General features: G+C 36.6%; 1 protein-coding gene across 3 annotated transcripts in view; it reads right to left on the reverse strand.

Annotated features, from left to right (window-relative positions):
• Window positions 1-23,601, reverse strand: part of taok2b (TAO kinase 2b) — a 33,503-nt gene extending 9,902 nt beyond the window's left edge. For 2 of the 3 annotated variants that reach the window (XM_028030939.1, XM_028030931.1), the window contains exons 1-17: window positions 23,033-23,601; window positions 18,766-18,906; window positions 17,777-17,848; window positions 16,705-16,806; window positions 15,035-15,080; window positions 14,855-14,951; window positions 14,572-14,685; window positions 12,990-13,081; window positions 12,798-12,891; window positions 11,524-11,605; window positions 10,565-10,732; window positions 9,462-9,668; window positions 8,070-8,275; window positions 7,215-7,392; window positions 7,011-7,139; window positions 5,456-5,659; window positions 4,205-4,444 (exon numbers count right to left, since the gene is read on the reverse strand). In XM_028030939.1, the coding sequence (XP_027886740.1) occupies window positions 4,205-4,444; window positions 5,456-5,659; window positions 7,011-7,139; window positions 7,215-7,392; window positions 8,070-8,275; window positions 9,462-9,668; window positions 10,565-10,732; window positions 11,524-11,605; window positions 12,798-12,891; window positions 12,990-13,081; window positions 14,572-14,685; window positions 14,855-14,951; window positions 15,035-15,080; window positions 16,705-16,806; window positions 17,777-17,848; window positions 18,766-18,897 (2,163 nt within the window). In that variant the 5' untranslated portion in view covers window positions 18,898-18,906; window positions 23,033-23,601. Of the gene's footprint in view, window positions 1-353; window positions 4,445-5,455; window positions 5,660-7,010; window positions 7,140-7,214; window positions 7,393-8,069; window positions 8,276-9,461; window positions 9,669-10,564; window positions 10,733-11,523; window positions 11,606-12,797; window positions 12,892-12,989; window positions 13,082-14,571; window positions 14,686-14,854; window positions 14,952-15,034; window positions 15,081-16,704; window positions 16,807-17,776; window positions 17,849-18,765; window positions 18,907-23,032 lie in introns of those variants that run through there. The other variant, XM_028030922.1, reaches the window with a different exon arrangement.
• Between the last annotated feature and the right edge of the window lie 2,028 nt (window positions 23,602-25,629).

Raw genomic sequence — 25,629 nt, forward strand, 5'->3', positions numbered from 1 at the left:
AATACATTAAATATTTTGTTGAAAAATTTTTCTTCACCGAAAAAATATTTATATTGTGGAATATATTTATGCTAATATATACAACAAATTAAAGCTGTAACACATTTTTTTCATATAAATATACTGCGTAAATCTAAATATATTTATATGTGAATTTTAAGAGACGTCATCGATATTGAATATGGCAAATTATTGATAGTTTCTGTGACAAATGGACAGAAAACGTGTGATGATGCAGGAGGAAGTGAACGAGGATTCTGGGTAATAAAAACAAAAAAAGGAGAATAGAAAACAAATGAGGTGACAAAGACGAAGAGGGGGAAAAAAATCATAAAAACAGACAAAGACAATGATTTCAAAACAAAAGAATTTATTTCTGTGCAAATAAAAGTCTAAGTATAACAAATAAAATGTTTTTTAGAGCACACAGCCGTACAGAACGCAGCAGTACTCTTTAAAATACTGCATAACTTAAAACAAACAGGGTGATAAAACTGGGAAAAACACAATGCAACATGTAAACAGAAAAACAGGTGAAAACTGAGCGAGTTACAATCCAACAAACTGATAAAACTCGACTTTTTCATATCTAAACGTTTTTATTTTATAATCCTCCATGTAAAACAGTTTAAATGTTTTTCCTTCATTTTTATCCCTAACGATCTAAAACTTCCTGTTTTTACTGAAGCACTTTGGTGTTTCCGTTAAAAGATAAAATGTTTTTGCCGTTTTTAAGCAAAACGTGTAAAAAAAATCCTACATATTTTTTTGGTTTTAGCTTCTTAAAACTGTTTTGGTCGGTCGCTGAATATCTTTGGTTTCTGATACCAATAAAATTAAATAAAATTAAAGCCACTTAAGGTGAAGAGTAGCTGCACTGTTTTTGAAAAATGTAAAGATTTTAATTGAAGAAAAAAAAAGAATTTTGTTCCTTTAATCTGGATATTTTTGGTCGTTTGGTAATGAGATGCTCCGTTTCTCACATTCTTATTTCATCAATCTAGCCCTGCATTTCGCAGAAGATTGTCAACAAAATATGGCTTCAATAAAGTTCTATATCATGCTGATATATTAAATATAATTTTATTATATTACGCTTTAAGTACTATGAGATATCTTCGTTTTCTACTCTACTTCGTCTCTTCACAACAGACTAAGACTTGTGCAAACAGCTGAAAGTAGGCACTTTTCTTTTTAAAAAAGGGAAATGTTTACACGGTAAATCATATCAAGACTATTGCATCAAGCGCAATAAGGTAGCAAAACTAAATGCGACTGAAAAGACGGCTGATTTCAGCAGCTTTATGCATGAAATGATTTGAAAAACTGAAACCAGAATTTCTAGAAAAATCAACAACCTCAAACGATTTAACATTCTGGTTTTTAACAGACTGTTTTATTGGCACTACTGGTTTATATTAATGACTTTAAATTAATCTGTTATGGCTGCAGAGAGAAATCCAACCTTTAATTGAAAGGCATTTAATTGTGATTTCACTGTTAAGAAATTTTTACAAAATTCACAGAAAACAATCACGTTTTTAATTGTGCATCTGGGAATGTTTGATAATTGATCCCTGATTCTTGAATAACTGCAGCTACTTCCCTTAATCACTCTTCAAAATGGGAAAAACAAGAGAAAATAGCAATAAAATATGCCATAAGCGTGTTTGTCTTCATAATTGAAAAAGCAGCTACTTTCACCCAACTTGTCCATTTCTACAAATAAAGCATATTTTAAAGTATGGTAGAGGATCTGTGATGCTGTGGGATCGTTTCTCTAGTATTCCCTAAAACAAAAAATCCACCAAACAAATTTTTGACTCCTTTACCGATTCCTAAAAATAGAAACTTTAATTCAACAATGAAATTCTGACAGCCACTTTTCAAAATGGGAAAGACAAAAAAACATGTAATTCCAGTAAAAGCAGTTTGTGTTGGTCTTGATAAATCAGGAAGTAGCTTGTAGAAAACAGCCATATTTAGATTAGGGGTGATATGTAGGAAAGCATGGAGGAGGACCAGTGATGCTTTGGGCCTGTTTCAGTTTTCCCCATCAAAAAAAAACTAATTCAAATTCAAATTAAAGGTTGGATTTTTGTTTCTTTCCATCAATAACAGACGGATTTGATTGGAAGCGACGGTAAATATGGCCGCCGCCGTTTATTGCACTTCGATTATCGCCGACCGCTAGCTAGTGTTGAGGGCAACGTTGGTGAAACCCTTCTGAAATCATAAAACCTTTTTTTTTAATTTAAATTATTTTTCACAGCTTTTTAATTTTTTTTTAGCATAAAGGTGTTTCATTCACGGAGCATCGTTAACACTGAAGTATTTGTTCTTGGCACAATGAGACGACTATAGAGAAAAAAAATCAAAATAAAAAAAGACTAAAAGATAAAAACAAAACGGTCTTAAAATAACCATAAAAAGATTCTTCTTAGAAATTAAGAACAAAGTAATAAAACTGATGGAGGTTTAAGGAACTTTTACAAAAAGCACAATGAGGAAATGGGGGATAATCTCTGGATTAGCCGGGTATACGCTGCAAAAACACAACAGTTATAAAGTCTTTTTAGTATTTTGGTCTAGTTTCCAGTGTAAATATCTGTGAACATTTGAAATAAGACAAAAACTATTCACAAGTAACTTTTCATCAACATTGTTCACAGATTTTAAGCCAAAATGGCCGATCATTTCACTTAAAATAATTTTAATAAATTATTAACTAAACCCAGCTCCTATTTCTTGCTGAAAAGTTATTTTTGAAGTGTACTAAGATATTTGCACTAGAAACTAAAATAATGATCCTTGTTAAGTTGTGTATTTGCAGAAACCAGAACCGGGTCACTTCCTGTTATCTCCACGGTCGGAGTTTCCCTCTCTCAAACCTTCCGGATGCGGTTCGCCTCAACCCGCACTCCCATCTCGTTTCTTCGCGATACATCCTCATCCTCTCCTCCCTCATCTTCCTCCTGCTCCGCTCCCTCTGCCTCCTCTCTCGGACCTCCCGTGGCAGTAACCGTGGCAACCGGCTGGGTAGCTCCTTCCTCAGGAGCCCCAGGGTTCGGAGTTTGACCCGGACGCGCAACGGGAGGTTCGTAACGACCCGCCTGGCGAGTTTCAAGATCACAGTGTTGGCAAGGTCTGTGAGGACCCCTAGCGGCCGTCTTCCGAATCGCCCGACCCAAAGCAGCAGCTTCGCCAGGCGTGAGTTGCTGTGGCAACGGCGGCGGGCGTGATGCTCGGAGGGTAAGCTCTTCAAAGGGACGGGGATCCGCGATTGGCGGACGCCCCAGTTGCGCCCGGCTTTGGGGAACATTTCGTAAAGGTTCCGCTCTGCCACGCCGCCCAGAACTGACTGCAGCATGGCGAAAAGGGGGCGGGGCAAGCGGAACAGCACGCGCATGCACAAGCGGTTGAGCTTCCGCGGCGCCCGCTGGAGGAAGCTCCGCGCCGGCCGAACAGCGAGCGCGACGAGCAGAAAGAGAGAAAGGAAGATGGCCGGGGAGCTGAGGAAGGAGGCGGAGACGAGAATGAAGGGGATGTAGTAGAGCCCCAGGCTGACGGCGAGCGCCAGGCTGAAGACGCCGCCACCCCACAGGCTGAGCCACAGGAAGGAGGAGAGGGAGAGCGCGCAGCAGTAGCGCAGCAGCAGGTAGGAGAAGAAGAGCGCCAGGAAGACGAGCTCGGCCGACAGCACGACGGATGCCAGTGAGGGCAGCGGCGGCGAGCGACGCAGCGACAGCAGGAAGACGGAGAGCAGCAGCAGCGTGAGGTTGGACGGCTGCGCGGCGGTGGAGAGCGAGAGCAGCAGGCAGACGGCGTGGGAGAACAGGGAGGGGAGGGAGGACTGCGGCGGGGGAGGCGGGGCCGCGGCGGCGACCGTGTTCAGTTCCTCCGGCGCGTCAGGGAAGTAGAACTCTGACAAGTCGTCGAGCTCAGACGGACATCCGTCGGCCACGCCGCGGTCCTCCTCCTCCTCTTCATCAGACTCAACGTGACACGCTTCGCTTTGATCGCCCTCGTACGCCCACTGCACCCCCTCTACCTCTCTCACTTCACTTCCTTTCCCTTCCTCCCTAATCGCCTTGTCGTCTCGGAGCTCTGCGGCTCCGTCCGGCTCTTCCTCACACTCCTCCACGTCGTCTGGCTCTAAGCCCCGCCCCACCGGCACCGCCTCGCCGTCCCGGCCCTCACTCACTTTGAGGCTTTTGGGCTGCTGGCGGACCTCCACGGCGTGTTTCTGCCGCAGCTCCTGCTCGCGCCGCTTGTTGTACTCCATCTGGTTGGTGAGCTCGGTCTGGTGCTGCGTGCGGATCAGGTCGGCGCGCGTCCGCTGCACCACGCCCAGCTGCCGGAACTCCAGCTCCTGCGTCGACTCGTGGTGCCGCAGCAGCATGGCGCACTCCAGGTCCTTCAGGGTCTGCTTCTTGTTCAGGTCCTGCAGACAGAGACGGCACGGTCAAGAGGAGCAACGCTGGTGATTCAAGAGTCAACATTTGGAAAATCAGGATGGTTTTTCACCAATGCGGTACTTGGGTTTCCATGGAGCCACAAGCCGCCATCTTGTTTGATAAGAGCGTTTTACAGCTTCTATTTATTTGGACTTCAACTCAACACTACAACCAAATCGTAGGGCTAAACTACAATAATATTACAACAGTTGTAATATTACAACAAAACATGACAATAAATGACAATAAAGTCGTAATAATATTAGAACAAAGTTCAAATATTACAAATATTGCGAGACTAAAGCCATAACATTACAAAAAAATTAAATACTAGAGTAAAGGAACATTATGAGAAAACAGATGTAAGATAATAAAGTTGTAATATTACCGGAATAAAGTTCAAATATTACAAGATTAAAATAGTACGAGAATAAAAACATAAAATTACCAAAACATTTTAAAAAATTGAAGTACAAGAATAAAATAATAATAATAATATAACAAGAAAGCAGTCTGAAGACAATAAAGTTGAAATGCGACAAATCATAATACTACAAGAATCTTAATTTTAGGAGAATAAAGTCACACAAACATTTTAAGTATCTAAATTTTTGTTTTTGTAAAAACTGTTGACATTAAGTACGGCTGAATCAGCAGTGAGTTAGTAGAAATACCGCCACCTGTAGGTGGGAGTTAGCATTAACACCATCACTTTAACATTTTGTGGAAAATTTGAAATTAACTCACAAATTTATATTTGTGAGTTTATTGCACACAAATTTATATATGTAAATTTATATATATATATATATATATATATATATATATATATGTTGATTTGTTAAAATCTTTTTTGGCATTCGTGCACCAACCGATCTGAATCAAATCATCAATCAATCAATCATCAAATCATCAGCAGTGATGGTATCCATTCACTGGACTCAGGATTTATAAAAAAGTACCAGGATTACATTCAGGCTCCCAGTCAGGGATGATACCTCTCTGAGCAGATCCTGCTCCAGGTTGTGGCGTCCGAGCAGCATCTTCCTCTTGTACTGGCGGCTCTGCAGCTCATAATACTGCCGCTGCCTCCGTAGCAGGCTGGCTTCTTCCTCCGCCTGCAGCTGCTGCATGCACTCCTTCTGGTGCACCAGCCATTCCTGTTTCTCTCGCTTCGGCGTCGACTGGTTCTCGTTCAGTTCCTACGGAGAAATTACAAAAGAAATAGAGAGGGAAGCAGGTCAGCTTCACTAGCTTGGCTTTGACAACCTTAACATGTAGATGTGGTGCAGAATTTGGTGTTTTGGTTGAGTAAAAAAATAATAATAAGGCGACCCATACAGCAACTCTCTGACAGATCATCAGTAGTGCAGATGTTTAATGAGCTAATCAACCACACCTAAAGTTCAGATGATCACTTATTAATAAACGTAAAATGAACACCAAACCTGAAGATGTAAAACTGAAACGGACCGAATATTCTGTTCCTTTGTGTGGGAAATGTTTTTGGTTTTTATGTGTTGAGTCCTGATACATCTGAACCCAATAACTGCTCTATCAGCTAGCGGGGCTGCTGTCTGTCGGTTGCTATGACAACAGGTCTGTGTCTAGCGTAAAATGGACACGGACCGCCATAATAAAAAAAAAGAAAAAAGAATGTGATGAATGGTTTCGAGTTGTTCTTCATTGGTTTTTCTGAGTTATTTTTGGTACACTGCATTGAGTCGTTCATTTGTAACAGTCATAAAATAGGATAAAATATGTATTAAACTACGTCTCACACTCAGCCAAGTATGTAAAATTAATTAATTGTCCAATATAAGGAGAGATTTTCATAGTCCTCACCAGGAGTGGGCGATGTTGCCAAAAAATATTACGATATATATATTTAAATACCTCAATAATAATATCACAGACGATATTCCACATTTCCTGATTCTTTTTGTTATTATTGGATTCGGCCAAACTTCAAAACAGAGTTTTTTTTACTTTACGTTATAAAGATTCAGCAAAATAAAAAAATTTATTTATATATTCATATAAATAAAGGAGTTGTTCTAATGCAGCATAATACCTGGCAAGTAAACAAATCGTCTTTTTCATAAAGTTACCAGATAAGTGAAAAACTTTCTCAAAAAGTGACCGTCTGGGGGTTTTTTTTTGCTCATGTCGAAGCATTTTCGGCTCGGCCTGTTACGATAAAAAATTTTGCGATTAACAATAATATTGTTGTTTTGAAACCGTTTGAAAGTAACATAATGCTAATGGAATAATAATCCAAGAACACATCAACAATCAAACTAGAACTGAACTAGAACATTTAACACTAGAACTGGAAGACATTTTAAATATCTAAAACAAATAAACAGAAGCAAGAAATAAAATGAGTCATGAAATCTCTCTACACAAAATTATTCTTCAAATAAAGTGGCCAGTTGAGACCAAAACACCAAACCGAAGACTTTTGTCACACGGTTTTAGATGGAAAGAGAGAAAGATGACAAATTTTGTAAACAGATTGATTGGTTGTTGCGACAGGTTAATCTGCGGCACCTCTTTCAGTTGCTCTTTGCGCTGTCGGTACTGTCGCTTCTGGGAATCCAGCAGGCTGGTCAGCTCCTTCTTCTGCTGACCGAGAATGTGCTGCTGGAACTTCTTCTCCTCCGTCAGGACCGCCTTCGTCTAAACAAACCAAAACATCTCCATCAGAAGCACTGCAGGAGTTTGTGTCGCGTGACTCGGCTCCTCTAAGCTCACCTCCTTCTCCTGGACAGCCTGGTGCTTCTTCGACAGTTTTTCCAGCTCCATGGAGAAATTGTTCCTCTGGTTCTCCAGCTCCTTATCAAGCCTCAATTGGTGCTCGTCCATTTCTGATTTCAGCTTGTTCTCCAGACCCATGAGCTGCTTCTGATGCTGTCGCCGCATCCGTTTGTACCTGTGATGAGACGCAGCGCATCAAAATCATTCGGCAGGAAGAACTTTAGCTTTTTCTTTTCCTCCCACTCTGATGTAATTAAAGTCTTAACAGGGTTTCTGTTTTTGAGACTTTCAGACTTTTAAAATTAATTATGAAGGCAATTTAAAACCTACATCACCAAAGAAATGTACAAACTTCATCAAACCAACTGGTGATGGAAAAATAATAGCTAGCAAAGGAGTGTTAGCAGTGAGTCACAGAACCAAAGGAAGATGAAACTCAAACTTTGACAGAAAAGTCCCACAAGGAAAAAGATACATAGAATATATGAGATTAGTTCTGCCATGATGAAATTTAGGAAGTTTGATGAAAATATTTAAGGCCAACTTAATTTTTTTAAAACTTGATTTAAGACATTTTAAGGCCTTGATTTTAGATACAGAAATTTTATACTTTTAACGAGGGCATATTAGCAGCTAGTTAGCAGTAGCCGCAACCACTTCACTTTAAATGAACCAGACTTTTCAAGACCTTAATTTTTTGCGTATAAATTAAAGGTGTTTAAGGTCTTAATTTGGGGTGAGTGAATTTAAGACTTTTTAAGGATGTGCAGACACCCTGTCTTAAGTATTCAGCGTTCCCAAAACAATAAAACAGGACATTTTCTCGCAATGTAAAGCATTTCATGGTCTCACCCAGACATCTGCTCCCTAAGAGCCGAGCCCTGCTCATGTTCCTGGATCTGACGGGTCACCAGCGAGGCGGTCCTGATGGTGGCAAAGTGGTCTCGCCGTCGACGTCTGCCACCGCCTCCCCCTCCTCCCCCGCCACCGCCAGATGAAGCTTCTCGTTGAGAGTCAACCTCTGGCTGATAGGGATCATCGTAGATGTTGTCGTGGCTCTACAAAGCGGAGAGATTTAAAAAAAAAAAAACTACTTTATTTATTTAGGTTTAAAAATAACACATCTTGGTTTTTCTGTTGTTAGCAGGTAAAGTTTGAGTCATGTAATGTTTCTGAATCAGCCACAAAAGTCAGACTAGACGTCAATTTTCTCTTGAACTATCTCTTGAATTATTTATAAATTTTTTGTGGAGCCTTCTAAAATATTTTAATGAAAATGAAGCTGGGGAAGATTAAACACTATTGGCAGCCAATCCAGAAGAGTAATTTCTTTTCCTTGGTGCTGATTGGCTGAAGCACTGAGATAATCTAAGGTTGTGGATGTTAGCTTCTGCGCTAGTGCTAAGGCAGTTCCCACTGTTCATATTAATGTATATTAAGGTACATTTGTCGTTTGAACTGTTAAAATAGTAGGTTTTAAGCATTTTTACAGATTATAGGGGTTCTCAAGTGTTAATGGATTTTAACTATTCGCTCCCTAATTCTGTGAATACTGGTAAATTTATATTGAATTTAAAGACACCAATTAAAAAGATGAATTCTTACTTATATTATTTTAAACTTTAATAAATACAGACAAGATGATGCCAAATTATCTCGGTTACTGACTTTTACAGTTTTTTTTATTCTATGCTAACTTTTGCTGTCATATCTACCTAACAACCCATGTGTGAGCAGATTAAGTAATGTAAACCCAAATGTGGAAATTTAAATAAATTTCTTCACATAAAAGCCTCCTTGATGTCCAAACTGGCTCTTCTGATTCATCTTCTTCAGTTCAGAGAGTGTCTCAAATCATTGTGTTTTTGCTGAATAACAGTTTATTTTGTTGCTGCTTCATTTTGCATATCTGCAGCATAATAACTCTACTTTGAAGGTAGAAACAATAACATTTGCTCCCTTGCAAATAGAAGTGTAACTCTGTGTTGCTATTACTTCACATTTCCTTTAGGGGGTGCAGTTTCTCCAAAATCAAAATTAACCAAAATGGTTCGATTTTAGTTTTTAACAGACACTTAAATGTACAAAAAACCCTAAATATTATATTATGACTAAAGGATGTTGCACCAAATTACTGGTTAAAAACAATGATCATAAGATGATACTCTATTGAAGGTAGTATTTTTGGGCATTGTGGTCTTATTTAGTGATTTATATTGTTAAATAAAGAGTGACGTGTCTGACCAGAGGTTTGTGCAGGACGGAGCTGTTGGAGGTGACGGTGTGCTCGCCCTCCTGCATCATGGCCATCTCGCCGCTGTCGTCCGAGCCGTCGGCCAGGCTGTTGACGGAGCTGCTCTGGGAGCTGGCGCTGATCGACATGGACGGCAGGGAGTGGGAGCTCTCCATGCTGTTCACTGTGCCAGTGCGCAGCATGTACCCTTCCACATCCTGGAGGAAGCAAAGAAAAACACTGGTTTGAAACATTCGAGCTTCAGGGATGAAGGTAATAAAGATACCAGGCTATAATATTATATTTCCCAGCAGATTGCAATGGTTGATTTGAGAAACGTTGGACGTCTTATAGTTTTTTTCCTGAAACAACAAATCAAAATAACTTTTCAAGGGTTAATGTTTATCATTTAGCGCCATTAGCTACCTGCTTCTCCTACAGGATTTTATTATGTCAAAAATCCAAAACATAATTTCAAGTTCTATTATTTTAGTTAACATTTTTAAAATTATAAGTACAAACTTTAAAATGAATTCATATTTCTATACTTAAGACTTTAGAAATAGGTTATAGGTGACATGAGTGGATGAAAAAGAAACTGATTATATTTTTCTGATAAAATAAAATTGTGATAAATTATTCCATAAATTATCCCAATAAATGAAAATTTAGAAACCATTTTCTACCAACATATTAATGGTTTATTAATGCAAGACAAACACAAAGGTCAGAAAACTTCAATTTCTAAAGAACATTTAACACAGGCGTATTTTAAATGGAAAACATTTAAAATATTAAAAATAAAACAGCAATAATTAAAATAGATCATGAAGTCTCAGAAAACAAAATTGGATTTCAAAAAATAATAATAGACAGGGAAAACAGGCAAAAGAGGCAGGCACCATCTGCTTTGTGCTTAATGTCAAATGTTTGCATAATTTCTCAAAATGGCGGCTCTTCAACAATATTAAAAGGGTTAGTGATAACCTCCAAATGGTGATTGTTGCTTACTTTAATTTGTCATGCGACTGATTAATTGGTTTACTGATTTATTGCGGCAGGCTTAGCTGAATGGACACTAAACGGATGAAGGGATGAATGAACACAGCCTCACCTCTTCCTCATCCCCTCCTTCCGGTGCCGGACCGTTGTGAGCCTCGTGAAACAGGATTTTCTTCATCTTGCGGTACTGCAGGTTGTCGAGCTCGCGGACGGCGTCCTTGGTTCGCGCGATCAGATCCATCACCACCGTCATGGGGCGCTCCCTGCATAGGAAATGGTGCTGGGTGGCGGGACAACGCAGAGGACGGAAACAGACGGGATAAAACAACAGCTTTACGTTTCCAACCGGAGAATCCACATTTTATGATAGAATTTGGAAAATTTCAAGATTTTACTGTTTATGATCCAGAGCTCAGCGACAAAATCGTGTACGAATAACTGAATTAAATTACTCTTAAGGACAATATTTTTATGAATTTTATAAATTCATAAAAATATTAATTTAGGGCTGCAACTATTTTAGTAATTGATCTTTTTTTTAATCTTTTTACAAATAATCGGTTAAAAAATCGCATATTTTTTATTTAAACACTTAAGCTTTCTTTTATTCAATTTTAGAAAAACAGTAAAATAAGCAAACAAACAATTCAGTTCCTTTTTTAAATAAGAAAATAAACATTTTATTGTCTAAAATGCAATAACCTAGCTTTCCATTTACTGAATCTGAACCAAGTGAAGATAAAACATATTCACAAACAAATGTTTATACCTTAAATGCAAAATGTTTACATCTTGTACATCTTGGCTTAATGGCTGCTCTAAATATGTTCTTTTTGTCACCAAATGGCCTTTTTCGAGTCTGTACACTGCAGTTAACGATTAATCAATTTCTAAATTATTTGACAATTATTTTAACAATCGATTAATCGTTTCCAACTTGGATGTATTAAAATAAAATATCCTACAATTACAGGCATTTTCTGTCAAATCTTCTAATTTTCCCGCTAGAAAAACAATCTGAAGACTCTGCCTCCCTTAATCGTCCAACCTCTTTCCTCTGACTGTCCGTACCTTCAGCAGCACGTCAGAGGTAGGTCTGTCCTGGGCCAGCTTTTGCAAACAGGACTCCACAAAATTGCGGAAATAATCCGACCTGGAATAGAAAACAAAAAATCGTAATTTAATAGCAGTTCAAAAAGGTTTAAAAATGCTGTCGAGTATCAGATTTATTTTCCACTGAACACTGGTAACTTCTACATCCAGTCTCTCTTTGACGGATTTGCCAAGTCAAGAAATGATGTTATTTATTATCATACAAGGATACAAAAGCTAGAATTATGATTCATCCTGAAAACGCAAAAAATCTTTAGGGAAACCCAAATGTTGCTTTTTTTAACTACTGTTTTCCCATCAAAAAATAATTTAACCTAGAGTCTTGATTGCTTTAATGCACTTCACTTCTTTTAGGGAATGGTCTTCAATTTCAAAGGTTATTCCAAAGGTATAACGCGTCATTGCTAAATTTTTACCCAGAGCCAGCGAACAAGAGAGCGATCATCCCAGTTTGGTTTCAGTTAATCGGCTCCAAGTCCAGTTCTGAATTAATTTCAATGTTCTTCCTCTCAATAAGACTAAGATCAATAATACTAATAGGCTCAAAAATTGTTCATTGTTCGATTTGAGGCTGGATGCAGATTTTGCAGAAGAGTTGCAGCTCCAAAACTATGGAATGCTTCAACATTGCACATAAAAATTTTGCTTTAAAAATTTTAAATCCATGGCTTTAGATTCAGAGTAACCATTCCATTTTTTTACTCACTCTTTGATTTACCGTATTTTCCGGCCTATAATTGCTTTTGTTTCCCAGTTTGGCTGGTTTCCTCTTAATGACATTTTTTGACTGATGTGACGTATAGTCCAGAATATACTGTAATTCTTGCGGCCTACTCTGTTACTAATTTATGCCTTATCTTATGCTTGGTTTTACTGTACAGTACTTGTTCTTAACCTGCTCTATAAATAAAGCTCTAAAACAAAATAAAGTTATCCTATCTTGATATAAAGGATGAAAAGGGCTTATGCAGTAAGTTTTCTCTAAATCAAATATAACAACCTGTAAAACAATCTCACACAGTTTCCTCTGAACAGAAGAGGCCCATGAGAAAACAATGAATCAAGTAGAAAAATATGGAAGCAAAGGATTAATTAATTCTGGGCAGCAAAGATATTCTAACCACATTTTACGTGTTTTATTCATCTAAAACTTTGCAAACTGTTAAGGTTTATGGTTGTGAAATCATCAGTTCAAGCAGTAATAAAAAATAGTTTTTTTACTCATTTCTCACCAGTGATTCGACTGCAGCATGGGGCTCTCATTCTGGGCGATGTGGTATAAGGCACTCATAGCATTCATGTTGAACAGCGGCGGCTTCCTCTCCGCTGCGAAGTGACGAAGCAGGGAGCGACAAGGAAGAGGAAATGGTTTCAGCTTCATGAACTTCACTCCTTAACCCACTAATGGGAGTTTTTTTTCTTACCCAGCTCTATGCAGGTAATGCCAAGTGACCACACATCCACCTTCCCGTCGTACTGTCCCTCGTCCATGGCGAGGATCACCTCAGGGGCCATCCTGCACAGAGAAAACATTTCCATCTTTTTCTGTTTCCATTTGATCGTGGAACAGCAGAGAGCTGCACCTCCAGGCAAATCCGTTTCCAGAGTCTGAACAACATCGACTGATAATATCCAAACTCAAAAATATTTTATTCAATTCAGAGGGAAATTAAATGATTCAACTTATATCCTACAATTTTCTTCAGAGTTGTAGATGGTGATAAACAAAGGCAGGGAGAATCTCCGCTGTAACACTAGCAGTCAGTGTTACAGCGGCTCTGACTGACACAAAAGAGTCTCATGAAGAGGAAACCAAGGATTGTAAATGTTCTTGATTTAATGAAGCACACATCTAGAGCAGGGCTGAAACGATTAATGAAATTCATTACGATTAATCGATTATACAAATAATTGTAAACTAATTTAGTAATAGATTAACCATTAACTGATGACCGTTAAATGACAAAGCAGTTACTAAAGGAGTGCTGTGTTGTTACATTTCAGACATTAAGTATTTATTTTGTTATTTAAAAGAGGAATTTATTTGTTTATTTGCCTTTCCCTCCAGGAAGTTGCAGTGTTTTATTTGTGATTATTGTTGCCAAAAATGACTGATTTCACAACACCTTTTTCAAATGGTTGTGATTTTTTTTTAAGCTTTATTTTTGCCACAGCATGTTCTTACATAAAAAGTTGGAATTTATGCTGATAACCTCCCCCACCCCAAAAAAGACATGATTCTAACATAGTTAATATTGAAAATACAAATAAAATTTTTCAGTTCCTTCTTAAAAGAACACACTGCAAAAACACAAAATCTTACCAAGTATTTTTGGTCTAGTTTCTAGTGCAAATATCGTAGGACATATGAGATAAGACAAAACTAACTTAAAGGTAACTTATTAGCAAGATGTACGAGCTTATTAGAGTCAAGAAAAGGTGTGTTGTTGCATTTCAGACATTAAATGTTTATTTTGTTATTTAAAAGAGAACTTCATTTGTTTATTTGCATTTTTAATGCATTTCTAATATTGCATAAAAAAAAGTTTAAATAAAAAGTATGCAGAATGTGACCGGTTTTTATTGGAATAATCGATTAATCATCAGGATAATCAATCAATTAATCAAAAATTATTGTCACTTGCAACCTTACTGCATAATAACTTTTTGCACTGGTGCAAGTTTTCGACTGCAGGTTAGACTCAAGTCCTACAGTTTATCCCTGATACCAACCAAAAGTATGTAAACTTATGAATTCAAATAAAATTATTTTAAAAAACAAAAACATTTTCTTGCCACATTTTCTGGCATTTGGCGAATTGAAATAACTTTGGTAATTCTAATTTATGTAAAACTAGAGAAATTTGTGTATTTTTATTCTGTATACATAAACGATTAATTGATTACTAACTTAGTTGATTATTTCAATGATTGATTAATCATGACTAATCGTTTCAACCCTAGTGTGTATGAAACATTTAAATAAATATGCCATGGTTGTTTTACCAGTAAGGTGTTCCCACGAAGGAGTTGGCCGGAGCAACAATAGAAGCAGAGCCGAAGTCTCCCAGTTTGACCTGACCCGGTTCTGTTAGCAAGATGTTTCCTGCTTTCACATCCCTGACAGGCAGAAAGCATCAGATGGAAGAAAAACAGAAAAACCGAGGAAGAGATGAGATGTCGTTGCAGCATAAACAGTGTTGCATAAGCTTTGTTATCAGAACCGCTTATGCCTCTCGTCAAAGCGTGGGCGCAGAGAGCGGGTTGGCTGAAGAGAAGTGAGGTTCACCTGTGAATCATGTTGTGAGAGTGAAGGTAGACCAGTCCCTGCAAAGCACCGTGGGTAATGGCAGCTATTTCCACCTCTTGGAGGGGTTTCTTGTGGACTGTGGAGAGAATTGTTACATTTGCAAAAATGATAAGACTGAAAATGCAGCGAAATCTGGATAAATGTTTTGTTTCCTCGTACCTTCTAGCAGGTCGGAGGCGGAACCCAAACAGTACTCCATCACCAGCTGGAAAAGAGCAAACAGGAAGAGTGTTGTTGTTTGGAAACATCCAACCACACAGTGACCATTTTGTTTTGCTCCAGCGCTGAAGTAAACCTGCATAAATCTAGCTACTTATCAATGTTTTTATTGCTTTTTAACCTCATTAGCTTTTGCAAATATGTCAAAGGTTTTCAGTGAATCGTCTTTGGGAATAAAACTCTTATTAAGCCCAGAAGGAACCAGGAGCTAAACCTGAAATCTAATCTCACTTCCTGCCGTTTCAATAAGTTGTGGAGCCAAGTTGGATTAGTCAAACACAGACGCTGCGATGACTACGACATGCAAACAGCAGCGGAACTGGAACAATGAAGTGACATTACTGAAATAATACCGGCGGTTTAGAGTTCCTGCTTTTTTAGTGATGAATTACAAATAGAAATGTATTATTTTTTTGTCATCGGATCAAAAAATTAGACATGAAAGAGAAATATTGACTTTATATCGTCCCTTTCTCCAAAAGACATTTTTTAATGGGTTTTTTATTTGATTTTTAAATATGCACTCTTTATTAAGCATTTGTAGCATTATGCAGAGGTGGGCAGAGAAATATTAAAACTGTACATTTACCAATTAGAAAGAAATCTAATCACAAAGTTTAAATGTTTTTTTGTGATTGTTGCCAAAAATTCCTGATTTTGCAAAAAGCTTTTTCAAAACATTGTGAATTTTTTAAGCTTTATTTTTATACTTAAGAAAATTTTTAATTTCTACACACGACCTTCCCAAAGCAAACAGGATCCTAACTTAGTTCATATTTAAAGTGCAAATAAAATTTTCCAGGAACGCACTGCAAAACACAAAATCTTACCTTGTATTTTGATTTAGTTTTTGGTGCAAATATCTTAGTACATTTGAAATAACACAAAGCTAACTTATAGCTATCTTTTCAGCAAGACACAAGAGCTTGTTTAGAGTCAATAATTCCTTAATATTTATGAACAATTACTAGTTCCATAGGCAGATTATTTCACTTATAATAAGACATGTAATAATCTGCCAATGGAACTTGTATTTTTTTCATCAATATGAAATAATTATTTACTTAAAATAATCCCATATATTTTGCTGAAAAGATGCTTGTAAATTAGCACACTTAAAATAAAACTAAGATTTTTGCACTTGAAACTAGACCAAAAATACTTGCTAGGATTTTGTGTTTTTGCAGTGCACTCTTAATCCAAATCAAGTCCTGAGGAGTTGTCAAAATGAAAAAAACAATTCAAGTTAACATGAACTGTTTACACAGAATAAGTAAATTTCAGATCTCAAAATAGCATTTGCAAAAAAAAAAAAGAAAGAAAAGAGCACATGTTACCACTTATCGTCACATTTTCGTCTTACAAGTTTGGCTTTCAAGAGTCATTTTGAAACAGGAAGTTAGATTAGAAGCGGGCCAAAGGGAAATGGTCAAAATTCAGACGCGTTGGCCAGAAAAGGAGGACATGCAGAAAATGTTAAGGTGGCCAGAGAATATTTTAAAATGTTATAGAAATTTAATATCAGATAGTGAGAAAAGTTGTGTTTTTTAATTCAGTGTTTGTAAATGTGTTGTATTTGCTGGAGCTGCAGGTGCTGTGCAGCGCCTCACCCAGGCGGTGTGCTCTCTCAGGTAGCAGCCTCGGTACTCCACCGTGTTCGGGTGGCGCAGCTTCTGGAGGAACTTCACTTCCTTGATGATGTCCTGCCATTTCTGGAGCAGAAACAGAACCACTGTCACCGACCAGCTGACTAATCGTTCGGTTCGGTTCGTATGGTAAAACTCAAACACTTTTTAAGCATTTTCAGTATCACACTTTTGAGATAGAAACAATGCAAATAAACTAAAAAAAAGACAGTTTTAATTCACTGTTATGTGAAATCATTTCTAATAGTATACTACATTCTACAGCAGAGATGAGATAAACTAATATTTAACAAAACATTTTGTTTTAAAATGTCTCACTATCACTCTCTCTACACCTGACTGGTCAGAGAAATAAAAACACTAATTTAATAAAAAAATAAAATAATAATGAAAATCCTCAAATTTGAAGTTTATTAGTGTGTAAAATATAAGCCAAGCTTTGTTTTAATTAACACCACAATCCACTGGCCATTTTAAAAATATATATATATGTTAGCCAGATTTTCTTAGATATTGGTTTTAATCTCTTTTTTTATTTATATTCCTTACAGTTGCTTTTGTTTTTTGCACTTTGAGATCTAAAGATATGAAGATTATAAATAAAATAAATTTTTATTATTAATAGTAATGATAACACAGAGATCAATAAATCATTGAGCAATTACAAATAATAAATATGCATTACATTAAAATAATCAACAAATCATGGGTAAATGAAATTCCTGCTCAAATTAAGTGCTTGAATCCAAAATACAAAGAAAGTTAAAAGAAATCTCTACAAGAATTAAGTTGTCCTGCTTTAAGTTAATAAAAATAACTTTACCAATTTTAAATGATGTAAAACAAAAAAAGTTTAGTCTGATTTAACTTCAGACGGCAAGAAAAAAAGGTATTTTTTGATAATCTAATGCTTTTAATCAGATGTTGGACTGAATTTTATTACTAAACTGTGCAGTTTGAATATCAAGAATATTAAAGGATTTTATCCAGAAATGAACCCTGGAAGCTCCTGATTTAAATTATTTTTGTCTCGTACCTCATTGGACTGTTTGCCGCTGTAGGACATCTTCTTGATCGCCACCACCTCATTGGTGCGGATGTCGTGGGCCTGGAGTGGGGAGGAGGAATGAGTTTCAGGTTTAACTCGAATGAAAGTTTTATTTCTGTAAAAGAAACTGATTCATCTTCTTTGACAGGACATGTCAAAGCAATCAGGATTACACCAACAGTTCCTGCCTTCTATCTTTAGGAGGATAATGTTTACAGAGACTTTATAATTCATTTTATTTATCGTTTCTGTTGTTTTGTATATTGGGTTGCCTTATTAAAAAAATAATCGCAAATTTTCAATGTGTCAACTGGAAAAATACAGAACAAAATCTAGTTTATGATCAAGAAAATAAGGGTTTTGGTCACTTATTCATAAATAAAAACAGATATAGGTAAATTTTTATCATTTATGAATTAAATTAATTCAGCCAAATATGTTGGCAACGACACATTTTCACAAGCCAACGTTGCGGTGCCGTAACTCCCCAATACTTTGCACCATCTGAAAAATTCCAATGGTTTCTAAAAGGGAAGACGATGCGCTTCCCAGAAAATATCTGGATATTACGGTAATTTCACTCCCGTTGTTACAGGAAGCAGATTTTTCTTCATTTTAATCTGATGAAACACTCTTAACAGACTGTAAGTTTTGGAGAAATTGGAGACTGTTTTGGAGAAATTGGGCAAATAATAATCACATGACATTTAAAGAACTTCATAGAGAGATTTGAGACTTAAAGTGTTAAACTGCAAGCTATCATAATGCAGGATTCAAACTGAAATCTTTTTGCACATTCTTTGAATTGGTTTATTTACAAAAATAGGGCAACCTGCAGCAAACACAGCGTTTCATCTGACTCAGATTTTAGACAGATTCTTTAGTAAATAAACATCAGACCAGCTTTCATGTGACAGATTTGGCACAGATAGACACAGGAGACATCAAGACATCCAAACACACAGCAACAAACTCACAAAGTAGACGGCGCCAAAGCTCCCATGGCCGATCTCCCTGAGATCGGTGAAGAGCTTCTCGGGGTCCTCCCTGCAGAACAGCTCCGCCACCTCCGGGTCCTTCAGGCTCCCGGCCCGCACACTCAACGGCATGGCCAGCGCCTGGTGGGGAGTGCAGGACACACGCGGCGTGAGCGTCTGCTGTTTGAACGCACTGCTAACACCTCTGATGGAAACACGGCTTACAAAATCATTTAAAAAGGTCTGCTACGCGTTTAAACGGAGCAAAACATGGAAAACTGAAACAGTTTTAACAAATTAGAGGATTGAAGTTTAAGAAATGAACTTAGTAATAAACAATCATATGATGAATTAAAATAACTTCCAATTTGAAGGGCAACTTTATCCATAAAGACATCATGATTCATGTTTTATTTATGGTTTTGGTTGTGTGTAATCCTGTTGAAATAAGCAACAAATCAATTAATCGCATAAAAAATTAAAACAAGCTCAATAATTTCCATTTGCATGATTTATAGTTTTTCTCTTTCTACCAAAAACTGGATGATAAAAATCTTCAGTCTGCTGCTTCGGTCTCAACTAGCCGTTTTTACTGAAAGACAGTTTTATTTACAAAGACTTCATAATTCATTTTATTTGTTGTTGTTTTTATTTATGTTGGATATTTTCTTCCATTTCCAGTGTTAAATGTTCATTAGAATTTAAAGTTAATTGATCTTTGAGACTGTTTCTTGCATTATTATTATGACATTACTATTATATTACTTGAAAATGGTCTAAAAAAAGCCAAACAATATTATAATTTACCACAATAATTTCTGGGACAATTTAAGACCCAGTCAGTACTAGTTCCAGGTTTGTGTCAGTAAATCACATAAAATTACATCAAAATTAATTGAAATCTGTTGCTGTAAAGTGATAAAATGTGGGAAAAGTGAAGGAGAATGAATTCTTCCACAATAAAACTGAAACCAGGATAAAATGCAGCAGTAAATTATTTAGACAAAGCATTTTCTTGCTGTATTCTGATTAGGATAAAACTGTAAAAGCTGGAGGATTTTCCTACAGAGCAGAGCAGTTAGGCCACAGGATTTCCCTGAACCAAATGAAACTGTAGCCAACAGCCACTCTATAAAGGTAACCAAAGGTTAAAGTGGCACAGTTCACCACATTTAAATTATGACTGATTTATTATCCTGATAGGATAAGGTGTAATACACCATGAATGGTTTATTGTAATGTCACCAACTCCTAAAACGTTTTATTAAAACTTAGAGATAAGTTTTAAAACATGTTCCTGGCTCTGAGAGCCTAGATAACAGCATTTAGTTTCAGTCACTGTTCCCACCTTTATATGATACTTTTAATTTGGCAAAAGAAAAACATTGTTAGAAAAGGTTACAGTTTCAGACGTATTTATAACATAACAAATACGATATTTAATCAAAAATATTTTAAAGAATCCTAAATGCAGAGATGAAATGTGCAAAATGTATCAAATAATCGCTATCCTCAAATCCTGACTGGTTTGATGAAACATGGTTGGCTATCATATGATCAGTTATTAATACCAATAATCAATCTATATCTGTGCAGAAACATTCACACCCTGATGCTTTTAGTCGAGTTACAACCACAGACATGCATTATGCGAGTACATAATTTCCTATGATGGACTCACAAACTGTTAAGAAATGTTAAAAACATCTGAAAAGTGTGGCATGCTGTTTTTTAATCCAACACTTTGTAGCGGCACCATGCTCTCTATGTTAGCACCTTTGCCCATTCTTAGCAGCTTAGAGCAGCTCCAGCTCAGTCAAACTGGATGAAAAGCATCTATGAACACACATTTTCTCCACTGGACTTTGACTAGGACATTCTAACACATAAATATGCTTTGATGTGAAGCACTTTATTGTTGCTCTGTCTTTATGTAAGCAAGTGTTTTGCTGCAACCAACAGATTTCCTTCTGGTTCATTTAGCTTCATTCACATTCCCAATTCAATCTTCCCAACAACAACAAAAGCATTCCCACAGCATGATGCTTCCTCCACCATGTTTCATTGATGGAATTTTGTTTATGGTAGTCAATTACATAAAATCCTAATGACATACATTGAAGTTTAGGGTGGTAACAGTGCTACTTGACATACTAATAGCTGGAGTTACAAAGCAGCCAAAAACTGGAGCTAAGGAAGTCTGTAGACTGTCTGCAGTAGACAGATTTCACTGCATATTAAAGCATATTTGGTGTTTGAACTAATAAAATCAGAAGCTAACGCCAGAAAATGTCTTATGTCCATTGGAATAAAGAGCTAAAAAAGTTGTTATTTATTCAGAAGGGAGTAGACAAAAATTGTACTCAAGTAAAAGTAAAATGTAGCCGTCCAAGAAATTACTCGAAAAAATGTATTTGGTAAAAAGTCTTCCCAGATACTGAGTAACAGATCAAATTATCAATCATTTAATATTTAAAATTACATAATCAAACAGACAAAAATATAAAGATTTTGGTATCCTAGGGACAGAAATGACAATAATTCATATAACTAACAAAAAACAACAAAATCAGGCAAAAGAACCTTTTTCCAAATCAGTTTCTTTCAATAAAAAATGTATGAAACTTTTAACAAAAACTGCAGGTGTGTGTCTGTGTCTGGTGAATCTTTGGTTAAAATGTGTTTTTTTATCATTCAGTGGATAGAAAATTCAGAAATTTTACTTCCCAACTCTGAAGTTATTCCAAATGATATAATGGTCTCAGCATTTGATACATATATATCCTAATATCATGCAGCTCTAATTGCAATTGCATAATCCTACTGGAAAATCATGCAATCCTCTCTTTCTCATCTGTGCTTCATGTAGTTTTAGCATCTCAGACACTGCTGTCCATGACAGGCGTGAGCATCTACTGAAGTGAGACTCCATCAGACAGGCTGATTATTGCGTTAGCATGCCAAAGGTGGAGTATAATTACAATAATTATTGATTCTGTGAGTCCATTTCTGCTTTATTCCAACAGGACAATAGCTCTAAAGCCCAGGGGCTTTGAATGCAAACTTCAAAACGAAGCCACATCTGATGCTATTCTGTGGTTGTTTTGTTGCCGTCAAAGAGGAACTGCTTGGTTCCCTGTAGAAATGAGAAGCTGTTTAAATATTGCAACCAAAGCCGAGTCGTCTTGATCTATTTTTTAAGAGCCTGGTGGCAGGCAACAAAAAAAAGAGACGAGTTATGTTGCACTGATGTGGTTTCTGTAAAAGTTTATTTATTATATTTCTAACTGCATGTAAGACATGGGTGGGTTTAATAAAAACAAGATGCATACCAGCAAGCCAATCACAATAAGAAAGAAATTAAATGAGTGATAAATTAAAATGAGCGCAATAATTTTCATTTGGAAAATAATCGTTAAAGAGATGCTAATATCATTGAAAATCCAGTCAGGTTTTCCCTGTCTAAATTCAAAACTCCAATTTAAATTATTGTTGTATCAGTTGTTCTACTTGTTTATTTTGGGTATCACAATATGTTCCAGATCCAGTTAAATTAGAAATGTAATTTTTTTTACCTTTACCTGGATATACTTACATTAATAAGTCATTATTATTATTATGATTATGTTAACTGAAAATGGCCTCGAAATTACAATATTACCGTAAAGCACAATAATTTGTTCTTGTGACAAGCCTACATACTTGTAGGCCTGTGTCAAGGAGTAAATCAAATAATCACATGATAAATTAAAACAAACTCAATCATTTCCATTTGCATGATTTATTGTTTTTCTCTTTCTACCAAAAACTGGATGACAGAAGGGTTCAGTTTGGTGTTTCCGTCTCAACTAGCCATTTTGAAGGATAATTTTGTTAACAAGGACTTTATAATTCATTTTATTTGTTTCTGTTGTTTTGTTTATGTATTTTGGATATTTAAATTTCTTTCAGTTCCAGTGTTAAATGTTCATTAGAATTTAAAGTTTATTAATATTTTTAGAATATATTATTGCAAACCATATTCCTTGAAAATGGTCTCAAAACCGCAATATTATCGTATATCGCAATAATTTCTAAGACAATTTATCTTCTAGCAAAATTTGTTATCGTGACACGCTAAATATGGTTGCAAAAAAGCGTGTAAAATATTGGTTAAACTTTAAATATCCTAAGAAGTGTCCGTTCTTAACATGCAATAGACAATGATTCAGAAAGGCAACGGTTGTTTTGTTTTACAGCAGTTTAAATGATTTATATCAAATCTTACCGTGATTGTTGGGCTCCACTGTAGCTAGCCCGGGAGCTAGCTGACTGGCCTGGCAGGAAAATTTTGGTTTCTCCCTCCCCTGTCCTCCCTTCTCCTCCTCGGCTCTGGTGACTATTCAACACGAACAGCCCACATTCCGTCTGCCCGTCGCGGTTGTAGCTAAACCCCCGGCCATCCCGGTGCTCCCAGCAGCTTTCTGCTACTTGACATGAGTGGAGCCAGCTGACTGCCAGCTAACCCACGAGCGCAGCTGCCCTGCCGGAGAAAATGGGGAGAAAAATCAGGGCCAAGGCTCCGGGGCTGCTGTTAGCACAGCGGCTAACCGAATAACGTCAACGGCCGGAGCTGATAGAGGACGTCGTTCAGCGGGAGACCGGCTCATTAAAACCCGCCACTCCGCTCCCTACTCCGATTCGCAGTGACATTTTAGCTAACGCTGCCGGTGAGCTGCCTGTCCGCTCCGTTTTATCCCCATTATTACTCGGCTCTCATCCGTTTTTTTGTTCAGGACTTCATGATGGCGGAGCGGGGCGGGAGCCGAGAGGAAACCGGAAGTGCTCTTCTTCTCGGGTTGAGAAGCAGGCGGGTGTCCAATAACAGTATCCCCATGTGGCCGAGGCGAAATCATCAAAACACCAGGGAAATATGAGATCATTCAGCGAAAAAGTATAAAAAAACATTACATTTATTGAATTCATTCACTCTAGTCATTATTTTTAAATCTAGCATGTTATATTTTGTACATAACATAGTTAATAAAAGCATAACTATAAATTATATTATAAACCAATTATTAGTTTATTATTAATTTACAGAGTTGAGTAGTAACTAGTTTTTTTAAGCAATATTTGTATTGAGTTTTACATATGTGAAACAGAAAACATACATACGCTGAACATTCCCATTCACAATCAACAATAAGAGTATAAAATAAAATAAGATTTAGCTAAAAAAAATTGTATAACTAACAATAAAAAAATACATTAAAAATAAAGGGATAAAAAGTACGCATAGCTAAATAAGCATATGAAACAGACAAGTAAAATAAAGTTTCAATCATCCAGCTATCATGCCTAAATAAGGTATCAGTGTCTTGTTAATAAATATAAGTTATATTTATGTTAATATTATTAGGTGTTTCTTTTATTTTGTTCCACTCTACTCATTCATTTCAGCTTGGTTACTTTCCAACAATTGCATGAAGGCGTCCCATATTTCCTTAAATTTATAGGTCTTTGCTCTGACCAGATATCTTAATTTATCTAAAGCGATTTCCTGACTACAATTATTGGGTACTCTACCCACATCTGAATATATGTTTTTTTATTATAATAATTGTATAATTGATTCTAATTAAATAATAAGCTCATAATTATTCTATAATATAGTTAATTTAAATGTAATGCACATAAATTATTTTAAACTAACCATTTTAAATGAAAACATGCATACAGTGGGGTTTTTGATATGGGCGGTTGCCCAGGGCTGCATCAGAAGGGGGTGTGGCACCCAAGAACTAGAAAATTAAATATATATTATCTGTCAGTTGTTCCCAGAACAAGTTGTTTGCATGTGCAGTGGCGTAAGTTTCCCTTAGAGACTACATTACTGGATTTTTTTCAAGTATGTTCAAGTTTATTTGTATTGCACATTTCAGCGAGTTTAAAGTTCTTAACATTGTAAAACATTTTTTAAAAATCAATCAACTTAATTTCTTTAGCACATTTCAAAAACCACTAGGAGAGCCAAAGTGCTTTACATTGAAACAGAAATACGTAAGAAACGTGCAAACATACAAAACGCACAAACAGAATAACAGATATTTCATTTTGAGAAGAACCACATGTAACCATGTAACTTTTGGTTTTTTTTACCAAAATAAGTGACCAAAAACGTTGGTCAAAGTTATACTTATTATGGTTTAAAAGCACCTCTGGGTTTTTAGCCTTGAATAAAAGGAACTGAGTGTTTCATCTGTTTTGCAGTTTTCTTTAATTTTGTTCCAGATTTGTGGTGGATAGAAGCTGAATTCTGCTTCTCCATGGTTGGTTCTGGTTCTGCGGATGAATGGCCTGGATGGCACACCATTCATTTAAATAATATATTATAATAAAATATATCTACGCTGCTCCTGATGTTCCCACCCATCTATTTTTCAAAACCTGTATTTTGGATGAACAGATTATTACGTAACCGATACCCAGAAGGAATAAAGACGCTATACCATGATGCTGTTGCATAATGAGAAACGTCACAACTTATTAATTTCCTGTAAATGACTCTTTGGATTACCTTTGTGACTAGTTAGGGGGATTTAAAGGTAATTCCTGTCGCATTGACAGACGCTGAGTTTTCCCATCTGTCAGACTGATTTGATGGGAAATTATCTCAGCGCAATAACACATGACTTCTCTGGATTAGAGCTTGTTTATGTAATCCACAAGGTGTAATCTGCATGTTTTTCCATTTCAGCAGACAGGATATGCAGGATATGCACACAAAACAAGTGAGCCCCAGATTACCTCCACCAAAAAATCCAAGCAGATTCCAATATTTTTTAGATTATAAGTTTTTTTAAAAGTGATTAAACATTATCC

This window comes from Xiphophorus couchianus, chromosome 2 (genome assembly GCF_001444195.1).
Source record: "Xiphophorus couchianus chromosome 2, X_couchianus-1.0, whole genome shotgun sequence".
Classification (NCBI taxonomy): domain Eukaryota; kingdom Metazoa; phylum Chordata; class Actinopteri; order Cyprinodontiformes; family Poeciliidae; genus Xiphophorus; species Xiphophorus couchianus.